At 43.9% G+C, this 27,278-nt stretch overlaps 1 protein-coding gene across 6 annotated transcripts in view; it reads right to left on the bottom strand.

The window, feature by feature from the left end:
• ARHGAP26 (Rho GTPase activating protein 26) overlaps nucleotides 1-27,278 on the bottom strand; it is a 466,073-nt gene that overhangs the window by 314,377 nt on the left and 124,418 nt on the right. For all 6 annotated transcript variants that reach the window (XM_082382702.1, XM_082382705.1, XM_082382704.1 and 3 more), the window contains exons 5-9: nucleotides 22,623-22,724; nucleotides 16,041-16,151; nucleotides 8,970-9,074; nucleotides 7,355-7,484; nucleotides 3,649-3,749 (exon numbers count right to left, since the gene is read on the bottom strand). In XM_082382702.1, the coding sequence (XP_082238828.1) occupies nucleotides 3,649-3,749; nucleotides 7,355-7,484; nucleotides 8,970-9,074; nucleotides 16,041-16,151; nucleotides 22,623-22,724 (549 nt within the window). The remainder of the gene's footprint in view (nucleotides 1-3,648; nucleotides 3,750-7,354; nucleotides 7,485-8,969; nucleotides 9,075-16,040; nucleotides 16,152-22,622; nucleotides 22,725-27,278) is intronic.

The following is a 27,278-nucleotide window of genomic DNA, read 5'->3' as shown; positions in this document are numbered from 1 at the left end:
TCCTTCTGCAACACGTAAATGTATGACTGGAAATGCCCAAACATATGGACTTCTGACCATGTTAATGTCTAACTCTATTTCTGATTTAATGGCGTTGGACTACCTGTCACTTTGAAAGCTTAGGGGGAGGTGTCCCTGAGAAATAGGAGAAAACAGGGGAACTATAAAAGATTGTCAAATATAAGCAGAAATAAGAAGAAGATAAGACGCTGTTCCCAAGACGACCATTCCATATCAGGAAAAATCTATAAAGACGATCTGTTCAAGTACTCATGGTTAAAAAAACAGGGGATGGAGATAACAATCACTTAAACAAATAAATGAAGAGTTACAACCCTAACAAACACTACAATAAAAAGAGGCATGCTGTGCTAAAACGCCTACATTAAGGGGATGTGACCTCGGCAGGAAGGTCGGCAAAGGCTTTCTTGGGCTGAGACCCGAAGGATCCACAGGAGATAAAACCAGGAGCACAGATCAGGGGTGGAGAACAGCAGGTGGAAAGGCCCTGTGGCGGGGGTCCATGGAGCCCTGGAGGAACTGAAGGGAAGCCAGTGTGTCTGGAATCCCCGTGCAAGAGGGAAACTGGACTGAGAAAGGGCTTGAGGGAAGCAGGCACCAGATCATGCAGACTGTGGTCTGTATCCTGTGAGCAGTGGGAACATATGAAGGGTTTCAAGCCAGGAAAGGGACGGGGTCAGCTCTGGGCTGCTCCAGGGCTCCCGCAGAGAGCGTCCTCATCTCACAGGATAGAACGTGGGGAACTGTCTTTCACCACACACAGGCCTCGTCTCCAAGAGGATGCAGAAAATCCGCTCACATCTCCTGGACTGAAGCTAAGAGAAAAGCAGGTACTTTCAAAGGAAAATAATCCAAATGAAAGGGACAGGGAAGGAGAGACAGGGTGGACAAAGAGCGTGTTAGGAAAAGAAAACACCCTATATTCTACGTTAAGTCTGCCGCCAGCTCCTAGGAGAGCTTTGTACAAGCACACATGCGATGACGTCACATGATTCTCCTGTATAAATTGAGAAGACATCACCTCTGGACAGCCAGTCTTCACATTTCCTCACCCTGAGGATGAGGAAACAGAGTGGCGTCATGCAAAACTATTATTTTACACATATACAGTATTATTCTCTTTTATTATGATGATGAACCTCAGAATCAGGAGATGTAGGCTCCAGAATCAGGGTTTGAGCACTGGTTCAAAGTAACTCTTTCAACATACATCCTTAGAAATCATTCTCTCTCTCTGACCCACAATTTCCTCTTTTGTAAAGTAGGAAAAATGGATAAAACAGGATGATAAAGGACAATATTTTAGAAAAATATAAAACAAAATCTAAATATAAGTAATTATTACTAGAAAAATTATTTCACATAATATCAAGCTCCTAATATGGCAGCCTCTATTATGTGTCAGGCTCAGTCCCAAGAAGTTTATATACACTAATGCATATAAGCCTCTTAACAACTCAGTGAGGTGTTTCCTATTATCCCACTAAAGTCTAAGGAGTCCCAAACACCCACCATAATTCGTCTCTGCCCTTCACTTTCAAGCGTGGTAAGAAAGGAGTAGAGAAAATACAAGAGAGTTCTTCACTCCAGGTTTAGGAAAGCACAAGATAAACAGTCCCAAAATAAAGACTGTGTGAGAGAATAACTCAGTGAATCTGATTTCTAGAAGGACCAGGAGTTAGAAAAGGACTATGACTTGACCCAAGAAAGGCAGACCTAACTCTATTTCCATTTCATGAATAATAGGGAACTCCTATTAAGAGATCTTTAATACTCCTTCTAACTCTGTAATTTCTCTATGTTTTGATATTTTCACATATCTGCTTTCCTGAGATTATTTATAAGTCAACTCTACCCCTAACAAGACACATTAAGAGAGCCTTGGCTTTTTTTGCCTTGATACAGGGAAGGACAGAGATGCTGATCAACTCCTGCGTTGTGGTCTAAGAGAAAGAAAGCCAGGAAGAAAAACTGGAAGTGGCAGAGAGCAAGGGGACAGGACGGGGGAGTAGCTAACAGTAATGACAACAGCGTCACATCACTGACCCGGGCAGTCGAACCTCAGGGCCAGTGCTCTTAGCCTCTACACTGTAATGCCCGCACATATGCAAACCCAACAGAATGCACAAAAATTTGCCACAGAGAAGAGGGCCAGCATTGGAATACTTACAGAGGACTACTTTATCAACAGATTAGACACAGCCGAAAAATTATTTAAACTAAAGATAGAACAAAAGAAATTATCCAGAACGGAGTCCAGAGATTCAAAGAAATGAAACATATAAATATTTTTGTTAAAAAATATTTAAATATCTCCAGAAGGAGATATTGAAAAATAGAAAGAATGGGGAGGGGGGCAAAATTCAAAATGATAATTGGTGAGAATTTTCCAAAGTTACTGAAAGACACCAATCCTCAAATCCAGAAAGGCCAAAATGCCTAAGCACAACAGATTGGGAAAAAAAAGAAAAAAATTCACAGAAAGGACTATCATAATGAAATGTAGAATACCAAAAGAAAAAAAAAGAAGATATTATGAGGAGCCAGAGAGAAAAGACAGATCACCTAAAAAGAAAATGCAGACACACAGAGTGCTCCCAGAGGAAAGGAGAACCACTGGGGCACAGCAAGGAGCTCCCAGCAGTGGGGACCCTGCAGATGCAGCCTGACTATCTCCTCCAAGGACGGCCACAAGAATATCTTCCATCCCACATGCTCTTCAATGTAATGTGACTTTGATACTCCTCTCATCAAGAGGCAGGGCCTATGTCCTCTCACACTGAAATTGGGTGGGCTTTTATGACTGTTTCAACCAACACATGGGGCCAACCTAAGGCAATATGACTTCTAAGCCTCGGTCATTAAAACGTTTTGCAGGGTCTGCTTTTGTTGCTGGAATATTCACTCTTGAATCCTTTAGCTGCCCTGAGGCTGCCGTGCTGTGAGGAAACCCAAAATAGCCCATGTAGAGAGGCCAGAGGACAGGCCCTGAGACTATACAGAGCAAGAGGGAAAGAAGGAAGAGAATGGGAGAGGAGGTCAGGAGAAAGGAAGAGAGCTATATCTGACCAGCCCAGAGCTGCTTCAGACCCTTATGGTCCAGCTCCAGTCACTGTCTGATTGAAACAGCATAAGAAACCCCGAGCCCAAACCATCTATCCAAATGCTCCGCAAAGACCTTACCCACAGAAACTGTAGGAAATTCTAAAATGACTAGTGTTGTTTTCAAAGTCGGTACATATTTGGGTGACCTGTTACACAGCAACAGATAATTGGGACATCTAAACTGCCAACTGGCAGCCCTCTGGGTATTGGGTGAGAGTGACAAGAATCAGTTTCACAGGATGAGGTCATCCAAGAATTTCTAGCATCTAAACACATTATACACACTTAACACTGTATATATGTGAAATACAAAAAGCTTTCTTAATTGCAGCTGCCAATGTAACTTAGTGCTCAAAATAATCATCTTGTTTTATTTACTTTTTCAGGTGCCATGCCTCCTGGAACTACTGTATAAAAATTAAGAAAATTACAGTGAAAATTGGAGGTGTTACTTCAAACATGCATTATACTCATCATATGTTAACCAAGCAAATCAAGCATGAAATTTAAAAATGAACTCACCCCCTTTCCTCCTGACTTTTGGTCAAATGGTACCATGGTGATTTGTTTGGAATCCCGTTGATATGTACAGTAGTGCTTCACCCAGGAAGTTCCAAAATGACCTGCAAGGTAATATTCCCCATAAAACATCTCTACACGTCCACTGCATGCTGGAAAAACACACAACCAGTAACTCACAATGCTCACCTATCCTTAAACTGTTTCTAGGGGCGATATACTCTCCACACCAGCTAGACGTGAACAGGCAGAAATCTGATTCCACAAGCTGGAAATGGAACCGACCCAGGGCTTTCCCCAAGGACCAAGGAAGACTGTTTGTCACTAAATGCTGCATCCGATGGGTCTTAAAATATAAGGGAAGTAGAGGTTCCCTGGGGAAATTAATTCACTTTCCCATATTATCAATCTCCATCTGAAGTTTCCTTTCTCTCCCCTGACAGGAGGAAGATGATTGAGAAGGAACACAGAAAAGCTCCTCAAAGTGCTTGTCACCGTTCCCATCTGGTGTGATGACTTCACGCTTCCCACACAGCTGCTCTGCGACCATGTGCACGCACGTACAGGGGTTCTGACCTACTTCCAAACCCCTAATTTTTACTTTAGCAGAACTCAAGAAGATCTGAAAAGCAGACAAGGAAAACCCAGAGACACCAGACATGTGGAACAGAAGTAACTGTAAATGCTCAAATGTAATCTAAGGAGTTTGTCCCTCAGAATTATCCCTTAGGAAAGAGGCAGATGCCCTACAGACAAATTCTGACAGTATTTGATTTTATCAGGTGCCTGGCCAATTACTTTATTTCAAACAACAAAGTACTGTTAGAGGAAGAAGGCATGATTGGCATTATTAGCCTGCAAGGACCTCAATCAATACGAGTTCTGGATGCTTATAGAGATCACATAGCAGATATGATTTAAAAACAATAATGACAACATGAAAACAGATTTAGCAGACACTTAATAATTATTTTTCAGGGTATGAATGCCCATTGCAAGTGTTGGATGTCACTTAGTATACTTAAAAAGCAAGAGTGTCTACATTGGAGCATCAAGGACAAATGAAAACACCAACCATTCAACTGTGTTTCTGTGGCTTAGAGAATAAATTCCAGTGACAGCACAACACAAAGATTTCAAAAGTGCTGTATCTTGGACACTTTGAGCATCATAATAAACAAGGACAGTAATGGATTTAGCCTAATGAACAAAATGGGAACTCAAAAGTCCATACTGACAGTAGAAAGATGGATGGATAGACAGATGAAAGAAAGAAAGAAAGGGAGAGAGAGAAAGAAAGAGAGAGAAAGAGAGAGCGAGAGAGAAAGAAAGAGAGAAGGAGAGAAAGAAAGAAAGGAAGGAAGGGAGGGAGGGAGGGAGGAAGGCAGGAAGGAAGGAAAGGAGAGAAGGAGGGAGGTAGAAAGGTGGAGGACGCTTCCTTACAGTACACCAAAAGGCAACTAATAAATGTGGAGGGAGTGGCAGAACTGCAAAATCACCATTTTGCAACCATCACAGTAAAGGTCAGTCCAGGCCAGGATTCTCAATGGATGCTAACTCCATGGGAGGCGAAGTCTGATGAGGGAAGGGCATGGTCTTAAGGTGTCCGCCCCACAGACCGCTTATCAGTTACAAGGGAAACATAGTGACAGCACAGTGGGGAAAGCAGACAGTACCTTGACTAGGTGATCAAAGTCAACAAGACCACAGAGGGCAGAGGAACATCCTTTGCTCCGGATGTGGTACCCGGAAAAAACACAGCATTACTTATGTAGGATTTGACCAGGGATGCATGACCTGAATCTAATCATGAGGAAACATCAGACACACCCACAATGAAGAAAATTCTATACAAGAACTGGCCGATATTCTTCAAAAACGTCAATGTCATCAGAGGAACTGTTCTAGAGTAAAGGAGACTAAAGTCGTCATATGACAACTAAATGCTGTACAAGCTCCTGTACTGAAGGAAAACAAAATGCTCTATAAGGGCATCACTGGGACAACTGACAAAATGGGAATATGAAATATTGTTTAGATGAAATATCTTATCAATGTTAAATTTCCTGGATATGTAACTGTGGTTACATAAACGAATGTTTTGAGAAAATACACACTGAAGTCAAGAAGCATGATATATGCAACCTGTTCTCAAATAGTTCAGAAAAAATTATAATGTGTGTGTGTGTGTGTGTGTGTGTGAGACTGTGATGTGCACACACACCCATACAGAGAGAGAAAGAATGATCTAACTGGAAAAATGGTAAAAATTCGTGAATCTGGGTAAAGGTCATATGGTCGTTCTTTATACTATTCTTTCAACTTTCTGTAAGTTTGAAACTACTTCAAAATAATAAGTTACAAAAACTTCCAAATTAAAAAAAAAAAAAGCTGTATTCTAATGATATGCTCTGGACCACTGTGTTGGAGAATCAAAATATGGTTCTAATGATAATCAAGACGTTAGTGTTGAAAAAACACATGAAGTGTTTGAATAAAATTGTACAATGTCATGTGACTGCTTATACTGACTTTACACGTATAAATATTAATATTGGAGTGACCAATATTAATAAATTAACTATTATAAGTGGACACTGAACTGTATTTTTATAGTCCTAAAAATTTTTATTTTCAAGTTGACTTAAAACTTTTGGGGGTGGTCTTCTCATTGGGCAAAGAAGATATGACCATATATTCAGGTATAACACACAATTAAAGTAGCTTCTGTTTTTTACAAGTCTTAACAAGCTCATACCTGCAAGAATAAGGGACATAAAACTCTCATCACAACCAATGCTCCAACCTCCAACCCCATTACTACACCTTTGTCACCAGGGAACAATTTTAAGTCCAAGAAAATTTTCAAGTAATCATTAAATAGAATAATCACTGAAACTGAGTGTTTTGTTCCATTAGGAAGCAGATAGGAGTGAAGATATTTAACTAATCCTAAATCAACAGTGCCCAGTCAGAAAGCACAGGTGGGAGACTACAAGAAGAGCTATCCATTAAAGAAAAACAATTCACTTTCTTTAACCTCTAGCACTGCACGCATGAATTAAGTCTGGGAGTGCTATAGCCCAGTGCACGAACCTGAGTCATCGTTGAAAACTCTAGGTTAGCAGCACCTGGCATTTCTTTCCTTGATGTCATATGGGCAAGTCAACGGCTCTTCTTCCTGGCTCTTGAAGTGAGCTTTTGTTTCTACTTTTCATAAAATTTAAGTGTTGGAATGACAGGGGTTGAGGAGAAGAGAGAAAGGGCCTAAGTCATGATTGTTTGGGCCTTGCTGAAACAAGTCTCAAATGAAAACAAAATCACCAACTATTAAGTCTACCGAAGGATATGACAATAAGGTCCAGCCAGCCAGACCTTTCCAAGGCCTCTACACCAAGGGTATGGTATATAAAGCTATACTGAAGGTACAGGAACCTCAAGAGTAGAGTGACACCAGGGAGAGAAGTGGCACCACAGAGCCTCAAACAACTCCAGGTTGCAAGGAAATTCCCAGTTACAAAGGAAACAACACATCACTGGGAGGTAGACAAGACCTTGTGGACAGCATCTCTCCCCTAGGAAACCTAACTATAAAATCACTCTCCTTCATCCAAACACATACTCCAGGCCAGGCACTACTGGATACACACCCCAGCTCCTGGGAAAAAGGCATGAGTACACCCACACTGCTGGCCGACCCAGCACTCACGTTTCTCCTGGACATAGAGGTACCCCTCCATGGTGTAGGGACTGATGGTCTTGTGCTCGAGGGGATTCTCTTTCATCTTCTTCATCAGGGATTCCACTTCTGACCTGGTGCCTTCAAAGCGATTTCTTGTCTAGGATGAAAGGAATTTTATTCAAATCAAAGAAATGAAACCCTGTTCCCATCTCTAGCACTTCAGAACATCAACCTACAGAATTCTTAGATCTAAAACCAGGTTAAGGAACATTCAGCCATCTGGGAATCAGGCAAAAATGTTCCCTTTTAAGAAATATACTTTGGCCTTAAAGCCTCACGTCAGAATGACTCTCAAACTCTAGAGACCACCAAAATCACCTGGGGAACCGGCAGGAAATGCAAATGACCAGTTCTCACCCCGAAAGATAAGTTTAGCGCCTCTCAACCCAGACATGTGCATTTTTAACAAGCATCCCAGGCCACTCTGACTCAGATGGTCCACAGCAGGGTACGCCCTCCACCTCCCTCCAGGACAGAGATGCTCTTTCTCCAGCTGTTTGCTGATGGCTCCCTCCTCAAATGGAGCTGCTTCACTTAAGGTTACCCCTCCCCCAGGGCACCCTGCATCCAGCAACCAGGTGAAGCCAGGGGCCAAAGGGGGAGGGTCAAGGGACCATCCCAGCTCCAGGGGGCCCGGGGCGTCGGCTGAGTCCTCACCACTCAGCCTCTCCTCCGGCAGGGTCTGCTGCCCTCACTCTGTCACAGGTGCTTCTGCCAGCACTGCCTCCTGGGGACCTGCTCTGTATAAATCTCCACTTCAGAGCCTGCCTTCTGAGGGACCCGGCCCAAGGGAAGCCATGCTTTGTGACATCTCATCCAAGACCCTGCAACTTCCTGTTCTCTGAGGCACTGCAGAGAACCATGAGGGGGCAAGCTCAGGCTTCTAAAAGCATGTAGTCCAACCCGCAGTCCAACCCACACGGACACACTTGGGTTTATTTGGACACAGGATCATCCAGAGACAAAGACAACATGCAGACTAATGTGGCCCCATCACACAGGGAAGAAGGGGGTTCGAGCCCCAGTGACCGCTAACCAGAGTCCTAAGCAGGATTCTGTGCACGCAAAGGTCCTGCTCCTTACAATTTGGGAAAGGAGATTGGGAGTAAGGCGCACCTACTTGGATTTCCTGGCAGCCTCACTGAGAGTTGAACAACAGCACATCCTTTGAGCCCAAGGCCAGCATGTGTACCCCATCCTCATCCCCTGAACACACACACTCTACGGTTTTATGGGGCCAGGCAGCTAGATGCACAGAGGGAGGCTGGGCTGGGTGGGGCTGGGACTTCCACTGCCAAAGGAAATCCTGATTCTGGCGCTACAGATTTAAAACATAATCAGCAGCAGCACTTCCGAGAACATAAATAGTGCTTTGAAATGATGGCGGAGAGGATGAGGCTCTAACCTGGGACCATCAAGCACCCTAGAGATGCCTGACCCCCGCTGCCCTTTGAACCCGAGCAAGACCCATCCTCCCCACCTGCACCTCAGTCCATTTAAGTGATCTGTATGCAACCAGACCCATATTTTGTTTTTCCTTCCCTTAGCAAGGGAAAGGAAGCCTGTCCCCTCGCCTACTCACGTTCTGTATGCTGATAGTCAACTGCGTCTTGAAGTCGTTGAAGTCCTTGGCCAGTTCATAACCATGGTGATAGAAAGTGAAGAGTCCTTGTAGGAATGCCAGTAGCTGTAATGAAGGCAGAAGGGCAAACTTCACATAAGCAGGTTCAAAAGGTATTATGGAGCTGTATCTGAGTCCCCAGCCCCGGTTTGCAAGTCTAGAATAAGGTAATGATAATGGCTATCGTTTACTGAGCACTTCTTACATGCCAGGCACTGTAACTTCATATGCCCTGTCTCACTAAATATTCTTAACAACCTATGAAATGAACACTACTATCATCTCCAACTTATTAGTAAGGGAGCAGATTCAAAGAGGTTAACTAACTTGCCCCAAAACACACAGTAAGTGGCAGCCAGGATTTGAAACCAGGTCTCCTGGCACCAACATCCAAGCTCTTACCCTGTGAGCCTCATCACCTCCTAAGAAAATCACTTCTTCAGAACCTGAAGACCAGGGCTCCCACTCAGTCTCCTTCTAGTATATTCATAATATCAGGTTATCATGCAGAAGGGTGTGGTTATATTGATAACCAACAAGGAAGGGAGAAAAGGAAGCTGGTGTGTCCTGAGTCTGCAGTCTAACAGGCAAAGTCAAATCAAAGAAAATCATCCAGATCAGACTTCAGCTCAAATGTGTTTCTGTACTTTCCAGAAGCTCTGCAGAAGTAAACACTCTGGATTCCTTTATTAAAATAATCTCATGTTCCCACATTTTCATTTAGGTGGTTTCCCTAAATTCTCATTTAAAGTGTCACAGCCTAAAAGGTAAGCCCATTCCTTGTTTAGTCTTGTCTTTAGCGAGGACTGAAAACATCTGTTCACTACAATTCTCACAACATGCCTTCATATACTTAAAAACCATTGATGTCCCCACCCTGAGCCCTTGCCAGCCTTCACTTCTCCAAGCTAAGTAAACGTTCCTGCCGTCTCTCCTCTCAGTGCCCATATGTAAACCTCACTGCTGTTATGCTTCCCTGGCCCCGTCCCAAGCTCTACATACCCTGCCTCGGTCCCAAATCTCAACCTGAAGACAGGATTATAGTTAAAGCCTGAACAAGGTTCAGAAGAACCAGAACCTCACCTCCATCACAAGCTCAGTTCTACTACATTTGGGGACCAGCCCCATTCTAACTTGAACTTCTCAGTGCCGACCCACACTGTCTGAGTTGTCCCCTCTGACCTGCCTCAAATACGTGTTACACCAAGACACAGCTGCATCACTTTATATTGTTGTGTTTAATCTTCTAGTCCTTAAATGAACATACCTTTACTTATTAAACACAATCTCACTTTGTTTCACCTACTTTCCTTTTTTGAGAAGCAGCCCTAATAATGAGAGTAAAGGAAACTCTCACACTTTGCTTGTGGCAGGAACGGTAAGCACCAAGGTATATACTGACCTGTCTTCAGACAAAGCCACGTGCCCAGCCCACTTTATCAAAGAGCTCTGCACTGGAAGTCAGGCAAAACCCCACCTTTAACAATATGATCCCTTGACTTCCTGCTGCCATTGTCCCTGGAGCGTCCGTTCCCTTAGATCCTCACAGGAGGAGAGGGAACAGGCACTGCTGGGTCCTCTGGCTATAAAAACATCTAGAGGCACCATATATACATCCTTCACCTAAATTAAGGAATGGGTGGTAAGCCACAGAGAGTCACCAAAGACTAATACTGAACTCTTTTCTTCAAAGATGACCAAAGTCTTTGCAAAGCCCTCTATGTAAAATACATTTTTGAGAATGTGGCCCACACTTTTCCTTCCAAATGGCTCCAGTAATGGAGAAGAAGGAGCTCTTATGCCAAACCTAGTGCCAGTATTCACAAGGACAACAGTCCTTTCTTATCTCTTCCCTCCCTGTTGTCCTTGAAGGCTGTGCCCCATCACTTTTCCAGGGCACTGAGTCACCCTCTATTGGAGAATAATGCAGAAGATAAGCAGCTGATTCTCGAGTCATTCCTTCTATTAACGCTGATTTATGCTTCACTTAAAGTCAACAGGGCCTCTCTTACTCAGGGTAATTAACTGTCTCAAACAGCTTGCTAAGATGCCACCTGGGTATACACACAAGCACTCTAAAGGCAGAGAGCTGCCAATGTTTATTTTGGTTTTCACTTCCTCTGGTATCATGGCTGATTGTCCATTTTTTTCTACAGGAAATGATGCCTTAGGTATTGTTATCTTTGGGCCACTTCCTTCCTTCTCCCCTCACAGCATCTTTCGTCCCCTCCCCTACCTCCCACACACTGTATGAATCTTTGAACCTATGACCCCAAGGGAAATGAAAGTCCACTGCTCAGGGAGCTGGGCAAGGCCCATAGAAGGACTCCCGAGATGGAAGAATCTGTCTGCCTCAAAGAAATGGTTCTACTCACACACACAGAGGAAGCGCTTGCTGTAGCCTCACCTGGTTATCAGGTAAGAGAAGCCAGCACGTCCACCCAGGCTCCTCCCTGGACAGCCAGACACGCAATCACAGCATGACAAAGGAAGTGCCAGAGAAAGACCTTCCCAACCCTCCTTTGCCTTCTTCCCCTTCCTTGTTTTCCTCTGAGAATAACTGTAAGAAAAATTTATTCCTATTTCCTAGCTGATAACACAGATTTTTTAAAAAATAATAAACAAAAATGTAACTGCGTTATTAGTGATGGTTACATCATTCTGGACTACATGATAAATTTAAGTTTTTTCCATTTATAGAATAGAGCTACTGTTTTCGGTTCAATTTTTTCCCCCAAACCCAAAAGATATGAAGTCCTAAACCCCAGTATTTCAGAATGTGATTTTATGTGAAAACAGGGTCTGTACAGAGGTAATCGAGTTAAAATGAATCCATTAGGCCCTAATCAAAAATGACTGGTGTCCTTAGAAAGGGGGGAAATTTGGACACAGTAACAAACACAGAGAGAAGATAGTCCTGTGAAGATGAGGAATTGAAGTGATGCATCTATAAAACAAGGAATGCCAGATACTGCCAGGAAACCACCAGAAGCTAGGAAGAGGAAAGGAAGGATTTTTCCTTACAGGTTTCAGGGGGAGCAGGGCCATGCTGACCTTGATCTCAGACCTTTAGCCTCTAGAACTATGAGACAATACATTTCTGTGGTTCTGAGGCACCCAGTTTGTGGTACTTTGTTACAGCATCCCTAGCAGAAGAATACAGCTACCAAGAACCATTCATTCACACGACGAAGAGAAGGGCAGCCAGTAAAGGGATGAAAAGCTGGGCTGGGTAAGCCAGGTAACTCCCTTTAACTCGTCTTTACCCTATTACCGCAGTGGATTATGGTAGAGATTGAGATCATCTATGTAATGGGCTTAATTAGCACAGGCGTGCTGGCAGGGGCTGCTCAGCAAGAAGGACAGAATCAGACTGATGTGTCAGAAAAGGCACTGTGCTGACAGGGTCAGGACAGGATGCCACTGACCAAAGTGAAAGAATGACCACCTGCAATGGGGCAGAAGCCGTCAGAAAGGACAGGAAGGCAGAGCACCAAGAAATACTCAGGAGGCGAAACTCAGAGGCTGTGGAGCGTGACGAATGTAGAGAGTGAGCTCTCTGCGGCAGTAGGTAACCTTCAATTATGAACACTCAGGGAACAGACGGAACATGGCTTCACCTTCATGAAGCCAGTATGTCATTATCTGCGATCCCAATCTCCAGAACATTTAGTACCTCAACAAGAAAATTAAGGTTTCCAGGGCACACAAAAATATACGGTTTAGATACCAGAAGTCTGATTTTTCTTCCTTAGCATACTAAAATTTTGTTTCTTTTTCTGAAGGTCAATAACTTCCGGCACTTGAAGTTACTTTCTAAGAAACAAATGAACATAGTCGATGTGCATGGCGGTTCCTTGAATGGCTGGAAGATTCCCTTGACTGCAACCAACTCAACACATGAATATCCATCCACACCAGGCACCCCAACAATTTAGTTCAATCGATTTTTTTGCTTGTTTCCTTTCCGCCCTTAAGTAGTCAAATGCTGTTTCATAGAGATTAAGAGTCAGACCACTACAGCTCTGCTATTTACTAGGTGTGACCTTGCAGAAGTAAATAAATGTCCTTCCATTTCTTTATCTGAAAACAAAAAACGGTACCTACCCTCAGAGATGATATAAGGATTGAATGACATAATGTGGTAAAGCACTTATTAGTCACACAGAACATGACAGAGTTTCAGCTGATATCATCGACTGTTACTTCACGTTCTTCTTTTGTACTATCTAGGCCAGAAGCTTAAACTTTAATGTGCAGCAGAATCGCCTGGAAGGCTTGCAAAAATATAGATGACTGGGCCCAGCCCCAAATTTCAGGTGTGGGGTAGAGCCTGAGAATTTGTATTTCTAAGACTTTGAGAACCAGTGATCTGGTCAGTAGCTTTTTCATTGTGTGACTCTCTTCTCCCTACCCATAGCTCCAGCCACTCACCTGCCTATCAACTGGTGTGCTCAGAAACAAGAACTTCTATAGAAAAGTGAAGGTCACACATCTACATCCAACCTCTCCGCCAACTCATTTAACTTAACTCAGGACAAGCCCCTACCACTTTCTCTTCACTCTAACATGAGCCCAGACCTTTTTTTTCATTAGCTCTCCAGGTGCCTCACCTTATGACTTCAAAAACATCTGCAAACCACAATGGTTCTCTACTTTTTAAATCCCTCTGGTACATCCATCCTATGCATGCTGGCACTGAACTGCTTGCTACCTTGGCTAGCTCTTTACCATAGACACTGCTTCCCCAAGGAGACTGTGAGCTCCTCAGCCAGAGCAGCTGGGTGATCAGCATTTTCTATGCTATTCAGAAAATAAATGCTTTTAGATTTACCAAGACTATATTAAACCAAGTAAGCTCTGTTAATACTGGCACTTGACTCATTTGCTCACTTGAGGAGACCCTGGGTAGCCAAAATTGATATACTCCTCTACTTCAGAATAAAAAATAATCGCTAACTGGGTCCTAATAAGCAATTATATAATAACTGGGTGTTACTTAGGTTAGCTCTATTCTAAGCATCTTACCTGGATAAGCTCAGGTAATCCTCCTAACATCTTTATAAGATAAGTGGTATTACTATACCTATTTCACAGAGGAGAAAACTAAGGCTCAAAAAATAACTTCCCCCAGAATGCGTAGCTGGAAAATGGCTGAGCTGGAATTTAAATGCAGTCTGGTTCTAGAGCCCTTGACGATGATGCTACACTGCCTCTCAAAACACCTAAGACACTGATATACTACAATAGCATGCCAGGAAACAGAAGGATAAATCCTTATAGATTTCTTTAAAAAAAAAAAAAAGAGGAGGAAGAAAGGGAGGAGGAGGAGACGGTGGGGGAGGAGGAGAGGAAAGCCCACCAAGATGAGCAGAGTCAACCAGCTGAGCCCAGCCTAGACTGGATGAACCCCACAGATGCGTAAGAAATAGACGTCTATTGTTGTATAAGGTTTTATGGTTATTTGTTAGCCAGCAAAGGCTAACAGATACAATATCTCATTCACTATATGGAGACATCAAAATGGACACAAAAAAAAACAACTCAAAAATAGGATGGGTCAATTAAAATGCAATTCATCAAAATCAAGTATTTATAGAATAATATCGACCAAAGTATACATAAAGATTATGAGAATCACAGTTTTTTTTCCTCTAGAAATTCTAGTAAAAGCAAGTAAAAAGGCCAAAGGCTAATTCTTCATGACAGCATGTGAATTCCTGCTCCAGCCATGAGAGAGATGAGACTTTTTTTTAGTCAACCTGTGATTGAATGGCTGGTTTTAACACCTCTGGGCCCCAAGCAGGGAAATCAACAAGCTTGCTTTCTCTGACAGATGGCTTTCCCCATCTCACAGACCCTGCAGAAAGATGTGGATTTTGACCTGAGATCTTGGCAGAGATCATTGCTGGAAAGGAAGCTGGCTCTAAAGTTTCCATTATTCAGATAAGACTGAGGTAATTAATAGCTTTGAAGAATCTGCCAGATGAGATGGCTAGGAGTAGACTCCCAAGATCAAAATAGTTCCAGCAAAGTAAAAGATGGACGCATCAAATTCCAAGGCCAAATGGAGTCTTGAAACTACCAGCAAGTCTACGTGCCTAAAAAGCATCCCCAAAGTTTATAAATTAGAAACAGGGCACAGAACATTCTTGACCAAAAAGAGCGGTCATTTTCTTTCAGTTTCTTATAGTTTTGTTATTTGCTTAAGAAAATCACTTTCTTAAATCTAAGTAGGTAATCTCATTTGAATAGAGACCCCAGGCTTGGGTCTAGATCAGAGGCTGCATTCAGCTGAAAAATTCAAGATCTGCAAGAGTTTTAAATTGAGGCCCACATGCTCATTTGGTGTTTCCATGGATTCTGAACACTAGTGCCACAGAGGAGTAGAGCAATACCACATCTGCACAAAACCACAACCACACTGGGGTGGCCTAAGCTACAGCCAGACGTGTCCCCACATTGCAACCCTTCACGCCCACTGGAACATTCTGTCCAAGTCCAAATCCCATCACGATTCACTCAGAACAATCTCCATGCTGCTTGGTTATAACAAACTTAGAGTGAGAAATTGCTTTATATCGCATCATTTTAATACATGACTGGGATAAGGAGGGGCTTTGAACTTAGGAGGCAAAAAGAGAATGGTTTCCTTGGGTTACTGCTACATTTGGGTTATTTGAGGGAGAGAAGAAGTGGGGGGAGGAAGGAGGAAAGTTAAGGTGTCATCACTATTGTTTGGCAAGATGAAAACTCCTCCCCTCCCCTACTTTGACTTGGAAACCAACCAGCACAACGCAAGGTAGCTAGAGGACAGAACCATTGCTGAATGCCCTACACCCATGCCCGTGGTTGTACTGGGACGAACCCAGGGTAGCCAGTTGACCAAGCACTGTTTCCAGCAGAAGGCACAGCATCAGGGCTGGTCAATCTCTTCATTAACAACTTAGAGCACTTCATCATCTAGGTAGTTGGAATGAGGGGTGGGGATGAAAGTCTGGGTACACAATGAAACCTTGAGCATCTACTTACAGGCTCCACGAACTCAAACATCTTTCTCTCTTGGACTTCTTGCACCTTGAAGACATACTCCAGGGATACTTCATAGAAATGCTGCCGGACCAGGTCCACTTGGCTGTCTGCCTACAAACAAGATGGAATTTCAGAGAAAAATCAGGTCACTATCTGAGGAGAGGATTCAGCAAGCAGGCAAAAAAATCTCTGGAGATGGTTTTTAAAAACAAATCCAGTAGCATGAAGCAGAAATAAGAACAATGATCATGGTTACCCGAGCGCTAATTTTGTGCCAGGAACCATGCCCATAAAACTGTACATCATTATCTTATTCAATCCTCATTATAATTTCAGTTATTTCACCCTCATTAAGCTCCTAAAAAGAAGATATCCTTACCCCTAATTTACAGGAAGTAAATGAAATCTGCTAACATTAAGGAACCTGACATAGTTGGTACAAGGCAGAGCTGGGATTTCTGTCCTGACTGATCTGCCTCCAAGACCCCTGCACATTCTTAAACCACTAGACTCTATTGCCTTCCCACACCCTAGGGCCGACCTAGGTTCCGTGGAAGACAGATTTTTAAAGAGAAAAAGAAAACATGCAGAGCCATCCTCCTTCCATCCTTTTAAATGAACAAAACAAGCTGATAGGGGGTAGGGGACCTCAGAAAAGAACATTTTCACACGTCCCACATACTTTCTTTGGACAAGGATGAACTATTAGTTTACCCCAAGCAGAGTAATTACATTGCTGCCTCGGAACCTCACCTCCCTCTCTGTGCAGGTGTGTGGGCTGTAAAGGCCCACACCTGGCTACAATTAAGCTGCTGGTCTGGGATCCAGAACCCAGGGGAGAAAATGAGCATGTGTGGAGTAGCAAGATCCTGTGCTGGGAAGTATCTCAACTATCACTATAAAGCTCTTACCCTTTCCACAACCATGGCTAAGTCAGCTCACGCTTTTAAAGCAGATAATTACACTGAAAGCACATTTCAGTGACACAAGAATAAATGTGATTCTTTTAAACAAAAATGGATATCCTGCTAGTAGGAAACAAAACACTATTTTCTTTAGAAATGAAGTATGTCATTCGATAACATACTTTACAAAGACAAAGCCCCCAAAGGAGTATTTCTTTCAGTGTTCCTTTGTCAAGATTCCTGCAGAACAAAATTGGGACAGACCTTTTACTTCATTATACCAAATATGGTATTGCTAACCTGACATCTTAAGGAGTTGGCAAATCATTCATTCATTCATGGAGTTCACAGCATGATGAGGAAAAGAGATAATTAAATAATCATGTAAATAAAAAGAAAATGTCAAACTCTGGAAAAGCACAAGGTGCCATGAAACAACCCAAAAGACTCCATTCAAGTCTCCTGCTAGCAACTCCCTAGCGGGGCAACTTCCATATTAATATGCAGAAGGCAGTCCCCTAAGTAACAGCTGCACAAAACCAAAATGAAGGGCTAAGCCTGGGGGCATCAACTAAGCCTCCAAGCAGGAGAGCTGATGTCTGAGCGCTGACAGAGCTTTATTTGGAGACCAGGTTTCAGAAAGTGCATACACCACGCCCCCTGCCAGGTGTAGCCGGTGGACCAGTGCCTGACACACCTTCCACCTGGGCCCCTGCCGGCTAAGGCCCGTAAGTCCCTGTAGTCCTTCATTTCTCAGTGCAAATCCAACACACTTACACCCAGGGACGCATCTATTTCCCTGACCTCCCCCACACCCCCAATACATCCTCCCTGCTTGGGCTTGCCAAGTGAGACACAACAGAAATAAAAGTCATTCGGAAAAGCTGCAAGTTAGGCAGGGCTGAAGGAGCCAGGAGCAAAGTCCTCTGAGAAGAAGAGCAGAGCCCAGCCTCAGTGGGAGAGCCAGGAGAGCAACAACCTGGGTGGGAGTTGCAGTTCTACCATTTTCTAGCCGGTGGGACCCGCTCCAGTCACTTATCCTCTCCGGGTCTCTTCCCCACACCCGAAGGCTGGATATGCTATGATCTGCCCTTGCTCTGAGTAGAGCTGTTCCAAAGAGAAAGTAAGCTAAAGGATGTGAACATTTGAAAACCAGGAAGTGTTCTGTGCACAGTGGGTGTTATCACCAGGGACATTTGAGCAGATGGGCTGTAATCCCTGCTCCTACCCTAAGCCAGCCACATCTTCTCTGGGTGGTTCCAACCCTCTCCTCACTGGCCTCCCTGCTTTCTTTCTCTGCTCCCACAATCCAGCCTCCACCCAGCAGCCAGAATACCTTTCCTAAAATCTCCATCAGCTGTTCTCACAGCTCCTTCAACACCTTCCCCTGGCCTCTACTGTGGTCTGAAGACCCTGAGGAACCAGCCCAGCCCTCCTTCCCTACCCCTCTCCCACTGAGCTCCAGCTGGGGCTCCTAGCTATCCTCCGACACTCCAAACTCTTTCTTGCCATGCAATCTTTGCACTTGCTGTTCCTTCTGCCTGAAAACCTCTTCCCCTAGATAAGTATTCAATTTTTTAAAACTTTAATGCACAGGAAGAAATACCTTTTACATTATGACCCAATAAACATACATTTATAATTAGGTGCAACACACTTTCATATTTTTCACTCTATTCTAGCCTACTCTATGTCATGATCCAGTAACTCAGATCTTATGACACACCCACAACTTAAAGAACATTGTCCTAGCTTTTCACCCAGCTTGCTCTTTCTCTTCCTTCTGGTCTCAATTCAAATGTCACCCTTTAGAGAAGCCTGCACTGACATTATTTTAGATATGTTACCCCAGGGAGTCTCTATCCTACCTCCCAATTTATTTCCTTATCACTACATGAAATTCTTACTTATTCCTCTCTTTTTTCATGTATTGCCTACTAGAATATAAAGTCGATGACGGCAAAGACCTTGCCTCACTTTTCCATTCCAGATCCCGGAACGGGGCCTGGCCCACAGCAAACATTCAATTGATGCTTGAGGAATAAATGAATTGATCTCTATGTGGCCCAGCACTGAGAAGAAAAGCATAACAGAATGCATTTCCAAAGGAAAAGGAAGATGAAATCCCAAGTGGAATGGGAGGTTGCTCCTGCCAATGCCCCTCTCATCTGGGCCACAGAATTCACCACATCCTCAGCTCCTCTTGTGATGGAATCAGAAGCCGGATTCCAACCCCTGGGCAGGCAGTTCCCCTACCCTGTTACTTAAGAAGCTGTCAATCTACCAGCTTGTCCAAGACCCACCAACTATTCCGTGCTTCTTGGAAAAGAAAAATTCTCCTAGATTGTAAGTTTCAATCATTCATTTCACTCCCCACAATACACCCAACTTCTGAACGGACATTCACAGAAGCGTCCAATAAATAATTTGTCCAAGGAATGATTTATTATCTTTGAGGCCAGCTTCTGAGCCACTGAAGAAAACACTGACTTTTAAAAAGTCATCCACTAGATGGCAGTGTCACTCCACATCGCTGCCCAGTCATTTCAGCCACCAGAGGTCCAGGATGGGCTAGAATTTACAAGTATGCATTCAGGCCTGCAATCAGGGAATAATTCTGGACCATCAAAGGAAGTAGCTTTCGTTAAATGTGTAGTAGGTGATTCATAATATTGTTAAAAGTTGATCTTTTAATAAATGTAAGGAAAATCATCACTAAATAGCTGCAAGACCTTGAGTAAATCACGTGACCTCTGCAAGGAACTCAGGTCCTGCACACGAAATTCTAAGAGGTTTAACCAGAGGATCACCAAAGTCCCTCCCGCTCTCCAATTCCCTTAGCTTGACAGCATTGAATAACAATGGCTGGCAGGCAGCCCAGCAACATCCTTCCCTGCGAGACGGACAGAGAAGAGCTTACTGGGTTAAGGGAAACGGCTCCAAAGTCAGGAGCCAAGGTTCAAATCCTTGCTGACTAGCTATAGGCAGGCTATTTAACATCTTTGGGCCTCAGTCTCCTCCTATGTAAAAGAGAGGGAATCCATCTGTACTTCATAGGGTGGTTATGAGGATTTGAGCAGATTCCACATAAAGTGCTTAACATGGCGCCTGGTACATAAATATGCATTCAATAATCATTGGCCGCTATTATTGTTGTTGTTGTTAGTAAAAATATTATCATTATTATTGTTATTATTATGAGATTTTTTTATTCAATTTAATTCAGCTTAGGTATAAAAAGCAATGCTTGAGAACAGACCAGGACTTGCAAGAAAGACCTGCAGCCCACTCCTTGCCTTCAAAGTATTTAGGAAGTGTGAATGGGTAAAAGACAAGGATCGTAACAAAAAAGCATAATGAAAAAGTTTCCACTAAGATAAATACTGACAGTCAGTGCTGCAGACAGAACGTTTGCCCACCTCACCACTACGTTCATATGATGAAACCTAATCCCCAGTGTGATAGCATTTGGGTGGGGCCCTTGGGAGGTGATTAGGTCATGAGGATAGAGTCCTTAAAAAAGAGGCCAGGGGGGCTCCCTCACCCTTCCTGTCATGTGAGGAGACAGCTAGAAGACAGCCATCTACGAACCGGGAAGCAGGCCTCACCAGACACCAAATATGCCAGTGCCTTGATCCTGGACTTCCCAATATCCGGAACTGTCAGAAACAAATTTCTGTTGTTTATACCCAGTCTAGGGTATTCTGTTATAGCAGCCTGAACAGACTAAGGCAGCCAGGAAGAATGCCATCCAATTTGGGAGCAGGGGAGGGGGAGGAACAAGCCAGTTATGGGCAGCTGTAATTTACCTTCTCATACATGAAGTAGGCAGGACAGGTATTTTATGAGTATTTTACAAAGGAACTAGAGCTCAGAGAGACCAAGTACTTGTCCCAGGTCACACAGTCAACTACATAGCAGAGCAAGCCTTGAAAAGAAGGTATCTCTGCCAGTCCAGTGTCCTGGTCCCCATATTGCTATCTCAGGGGGAGACGCTACTGGCACGGCCCTAAAAGAAAATGTGGGACTCATTCCAGACCAACTCACCAGGAGCCAGGCGTGGAGAGAGCAGACCGGGAGAAGCAGCCTCACTCTGGGGAAGCCGTGCAGGTAGGATAACTGTACTGCAGGCCTCCCAGTACCATTAGGTGCTATAACAATCACATACTAGCTCAGCTGTGAATACTTGCACTCACGGTGCATGGTCACCTAACTGCTTAGGAACTACAGAGTTAGCCAGATCTGGTCATTGTGAGCTGCAGCCAAAATGCCTTTCCCTATCGTTTCCAAACCCTAAATGCCAAATGATGCTAGAAGAATGGTAACCGATCAGAACAGATCCTAAATGGAATTATGTATTTATCACGGACAATTCACATATCCTTGGGTATCTCCTAGTGCCCATAGCCCCATGTAGAGTTGGGAATAGCCTTTTATGTATCATCCAATGAAAATCAGCATTTCCTTAACCTTCTCAATCACATTTGACAAGATTTACCCGAGCAGCTTTGCTACTTCAAGAATCTCCTCCTCCTGCGTTGGCTTCTTTCTCCCTAACTCAAGTAAAAGATCTTCAAGAAAAGGTTAGCAGTTTCTACTTCCTACAGCTCACCCCAAATACAATTGCTGCTGGTTGGTTGGCCAAGAACTGATCTGCAAAGCCCACTATAAACACTTCCTGTTGCTAAGCCTAATCCCTCACTCAAACAACTGATTCAAACACTCATTTCAAAGAAAGAGTTCTGAGCACAACACTTCCTAACTGAGGGTGTGTAACAAATCCTGGACTCCACCATCTCCTGAGTAATCCTCATCTTTCAACCTCTGACCCTACCATCTTCATATGAACAGAAGTACTGGCAAGGAATTTGCTCAAAAAGAAAGGAAACTGAAGAATGAGGGCTAGCTTGGAAGCCATAGCCTCGCTTTAGCACACACCTGAGACAGTTCAAGCAAATTGTTAAGAGCTAAATAAGATGATATTCATGTAGCCAAGTTTGGAGTTCCACTAGCAAACTACCCTGTCTCCCCAAAACATAAACCCCCTAGCCACGCAAATCTCCATGAACTAAATAAAAATGGTCACAGCTCCAAGGCCGCAAATCTGACTTCTCTTTCCAAGAGAACTACTCTTAAAAAAGACCCCATGCAAATCCAAAAATAAACAGGGGCAGACCAGAGAATTTACTTTTTTGAAACAAAGTTACCTAAGCACAAAATACATGAGACAATAAAATACTGCTTAAAAAAAAAAAAAAAAGACTAATGTCAAGTACTGGTTGGAATAATTTCTTTTTCATTTCACATTAAGGAAGGATGACCAAAGTGTTTCAGATGCTAACATTTTAAATCAGTGATGTAAGTAGGACGTCGAAAGGCAGGGTAAGAGACTACAGAATCAAGGTCAAGGGTGAGGGAAATAGGAAAACAGATCTCAGTTTGAAAGGAAGAAGCACAGTCTAGTGATTAGGGTGATCTTGACCAGCTGCATGTTCCTTGCCGTGGACGGGCGCGACAGCCGTACGGTGTGGCTGCATCGGGAAGGGACAAAGGCAATGCGGGCAGCAAGTGTGGAATGAGGGATCAGAATGAAGCTCCAGCAGAGAGTAACCAGAACACATCCACAGCACCATGGAAAGATTAAACACTTTATTCAGACACGAGTAAAGTTTCTTACCTCCTGAAGCTGAGATTCTTTCTTTTTGGAAGACAAATTCAAGTGTTTTTCTAAGATGCCACAATACTTCTCTGTCTCCTTGTCATACTTCTTTTTGGCTTCCTGGCAAAAAAAAAAAAGAGGAAAGGAGAAAAAGACTAAAATGTTGTAGGAATGAAAGCAAACTGGGTCAAACTCTTCCTGCTCATCTTCATGGCTTCGTCATTCCCTCAGACCCAGAACAGCGGCAGACCACCCAGCTCCTACTCTTCCAATAATGCCATGAAACCAAGCAACCACCCATCAACAACAGCCCAACCATCTTGAGGGTCTATCACAGAGGCGCCATACTATGCCAGAAATGAGGTAAATACCAGTATATTCAGAGTGGCAGAGCCAGGATTCCACCTTCTAAAAATTTCAGTTGTAAAACAGAAATCTCTAGTTTCTAACTCACAAGGATGTTCAAAGCCAAAGGAAGAAGGGAAGTTACCTGTGAAGCTAATCCCCAAACAGGAAGATCTACTTACACCTTAAGTGGGACAAGTCTAGACTAAGAGTAGATCCAGCTTTAACTGTGTTCACAAAGTATGTCTTAATTTGTAGACCTAAATATTCCTTGACGCAATAATATCACATATGGGTCTTTAAGCTGAGGAATAATTCAAAACAAAGAAGACATTATCTTCCCAAATATGTTCACTGTGGCACCATTTATAATAGCAAAAAAAAAAAAAAAAAAACCAGCAACAGCAACATTGCTGCCCAAGAATAGAACTTGGGATAATTAAAGTATGGGGCATCCAATAAACATAACTAGGAAGCCTAGCATGATACAAACTCGGTGCATCCTACAGAGAATGCGTCTACCTGCAGACAAACATTAGATGGGAAGATACTTCAGTGAAAATACTTGAGTTAAGAAAATGGGATAATGGGTGATTTTTTTTTTCCCTCAATTTGGGAAATGTTTATTATCCTATATTATTGCTTTCAAACTAAAAATATATATATATATCATATTACACAGAATAATCCCTGCTCCCCCAAAGTCACTGAAGTTCTATTTCTATTCCCTATTTTACAGATAAGAAAACTTAGATGCGGGAAGTTAACTTCTGTAAAAAGTCACAGAGAGTGACAGAGCTGGAGTCCGAGCCCAGGACAAGCTGCCTCCAAGTCCACATTCTCAGCCACACCTGGAAACACTGGAAAATAGGCGGTCTCTCTTCCCTCCACATTTCAGTGGGGATGGCGGGCAAGGGGGCTGAAAGAAGGTCTACCATGGCCTGGTAAACAGGATCAAATGTACTAACTGGGTGCATCATTCCGGCTTTTGACTCACGTGGAGCCCACAGCAGATATTTTTCTGCAACTCCAAGGCTTACAAGAGAAGAAAAAAATTTGCGGCCAGATAAGGAAGCTCAGATACATCTCTTCATTTAATGACGATATAACAAGCAAGCACTCTGTGTTAGGATCCTTCAAGCACTGGAAATATAATACAATACAAGGCAGAAACGGCCCCACCCTCGTGGTGGGGATGTTCCAGCAGAAGGAGAAACACAATTAACCAGTAAACAAACAGCCTGATTCCAGACTGCCGCAGGTGCCACGAAGGAAACAAACAGGGTGCAGTCCCAGAGATTCTTGCAGATAAGTGCTCCAGAGAGGCCTCACTGGGGAGGGGAAGTATGATCCAAGACCTGCTCACCTCGTGAGGGGCAGAGTGGAGCCTTCCAGACTGGTAAGTGCAGATGCTCTGGGCAGAACACACTGGGCCTAAGCGTGGAGGCATTACCAAGAAGCCGTCACCGGAAGCTCTGAACAGCACCCGGGACGTCAGAACACCATTTATCTGGTCAACGGCAAGACTCTTAAGCCTCACAGAGTGGGCAGAATCATCATATACCCATTTGAGCTGGTATGTATCCATTTCTACAAATCTGAATTTTGCTGGAAAGTTCCACATACACAAACAAACATGCAGAAGCATGTGAAGACAAAAGCTGGAGGAGACATTACTCCTTCAAACGAGGAGAGGTACAGGCAAGACACTTGACTCAAGCAATGCTTTTCCTTCACAGAAGTCAGCAACTTTGAGCTGGGGTTCCAACTCTGCCTGATGCTCGCACAGGCACTCCACCAGCCTCGTCAACAACCCCCAAAAGAGAACCCTGCGCCAGCACAGTCCAGCGGGCCAGAGGTGAGAAAGGGCTCAGCAACATGAGTCACTGGCATTCTGTGACTTTCTGGCAACTCGACCTTTGGGGGAATAACTTCTCTAGGATTGAGATCATGTTCTTAAGACGGGAGGGTGGTAAGACTCAGTCACTCAGGTACCGAGATGGTGCTCCCCTTCCAGGGAGTCCACGGTGGGTGGTGAAATGGATCCAGGACAGAGTTAGGATTCTGGAAATTATTCCCAACTCCATACAAACCACTGCCCCTCTGGGACTCAGTTCCCTCATCTATAAACTGAGGATGACTAGACGAAACAATGGCTCAAGTCTCCCCTTTCAGCTCAGAGACTGTCTAACAAAAAAAGCATAAGAACACTCCTCCCATCGTAGGACTGTCAGGACTAAATGAGATAAACCATATCCAGTGCTTGGTAGAGTGCCTGGCACATGGAAAGTGCTCGATAGAATTCAGTGCTGATGATGGTGGTGGCAGTCATGGTGGTGGCGGCAATGATGCAGTCCATCATCTAACCCCACCTCCTCATTAGGACACCACTTGCTTTCCAAGTTCCACGTCCATGAAGGCGACCCGTCACAGCACCCACCACAACTTGCGATCATACGCTTATTCATATCATTCTGTCCAGTGCCCTTCTCCCTGCACACCATGAGCATGGTGACCACATCTGCATTTACCTGCACCGAACAGCAGTGTGGAGCACGGTGCCGGGCACACAGCAGGCTCTCCCCTGTTTTTTATGAATGAACTGTGTGTATCGAATAGAATGGTTAACGTCAAATGATTTTAGGACAGTGTTCTGAGTGGCACTTTATAGGAGTTCACTCATCTCTTCCTCATAATAACTCTGTAAGGTAAGCACCCTCAGTATCCCCATTTCTCAGCTCAGAAAACGTGTGGAGAAGGTCAGTAACCTCTCCACGTTTACATGCAAGCGGCACAAGTGGGATTTGGACTCAAGCAGTCCCACTCTTAGCCACTCTCTCTGATGTCTATTCTACTTTCACTGGAGAGCCCAGCTTCGGCTGCAGGAAAAATCAGCTCCCCCAAACTCAGAAATCTAAAAGCAGGGCCACAGCTATGCCAAGCCCCAGGGTCTGCCCTACCCCAGAGCAGCCACATTAGCACAAGAATGCTCCTCGCATGCAGCCTTCACCCCCAGAACTCTAACTTCTGCTTCCTGCAAGTAGCAACAGGTTGTTATAGCAACCGAAGTGCACCAGAGCTGGGAGGAGGAGGAAGGGTAATTTTAGCATCACACGGGCAGACTTCAGAAGTAAGGTCTTTGAGGTATTCCTGAGTCTGCTCCCTAGATGGCCTAGTAGAGGGCTTGTCTCTTTGTGTTCTCTTAAACACATGTAATACTGTGATATACATGTACGGGGATGGGGGGTGGGGAAGAGGAACAGGTAGACTGAAAAATAAAATAAAATAACGAAGGGGGAGGGATGAGAAATCATCCCCAACGTCATCACCTCATTCTTCAACAGGAAAGAGAGAAGAGAATGTGTGTGAGGGGAAACATGTTTTGGTGAGTGACTATTTCATGTAAATTTTTTAATTCTTGTGTTCCTCACCATCTATAGCCCCCAGAAAAGTACCTGCTCCTGTCACTCAGATCACTGATACTAACCCCAAAGGAACCCACTGGGCCTTCCGCTCCTCCTCCGTGGTAACTATGGTAACCCCCACGCCGCCGCCAAGGGAAGAGGCTGGAGTGAGAGGCGTCAGGAGACGCCTACTGGAGAAGTGACTTCTGGAAAGATAACTCAGTGAATGGGTCTGCTCCGCCTCTGCCTCCAAGCTCTTCAGAACCTGCAGAGCCACTGTGTGTTTGAGGGAGGGGAAATCACAGGCCCCAAGGCCACGAAAGAGACGGTGCTCCTTGGGTCTGAGAACTCAGGGAGGGGCACTCGGCATTTTCCCATCCATCCCTGGGCTTGTTCAAAGTCTCAGACAAAATCTTAGCGGAATAAGACTTCCTTTAAATTATACATTCCTTAACCTCTGATAGAAGACCAACGAGCTCCAATATCTTCATAAATGAAAACTGTAAAATTGGTAGGGAAGTGCTGTAAAAGTGGAAGAAAAATCTTGGCCATGGTCCCTCCTTCAAACTAGGGCCATTCCTCCCTCTGAATAACCCTGACTGAACCGAACATCTCTGTCACGCCCTAATCATATTCATTTTTAGAAAGCAGATGCACTTAGTTGGGGGCTGAGGGGAGAGCCCACTTCGTTACACTTCAGCTATGTTTTTCCCACCTACAGGCAGGCATCTCTCAAGGCCATTTCACAACTGAGTAAAATCCACAAGTAAGAGGGTGATGTTGCCCAAAACCCCCTGCAGGTGGCGCAAGGGACTGCGGCCGAATGACTCAGCTCCAGGAAAAAAAAAAAAAAAACAGGAAGAAAATCTTGAAAATCTTTTTGCTTTCATTGATTCCAATGAAAACATCTTGCCCACAGGTGGTC

The sequence above is a fragment of the Balaenoptera borealis genome (genome assembly GCF_965194805.1).
Source record: "Balaenoptera borealis genome assembly, chromosome: 2".
Taxonomy (NCBI): Eukaryota; Metazoa; Chordata; class Mammalia; order Artiodactyla; family Balaenopteridae; genus Balaenoptera; species Balaenoptera borealis.
The sequence above is the reverse complement of the archived record's forward strand: the minus strand, read 5'-3'. Positions and strand labels throughout refer to the sequence as shown.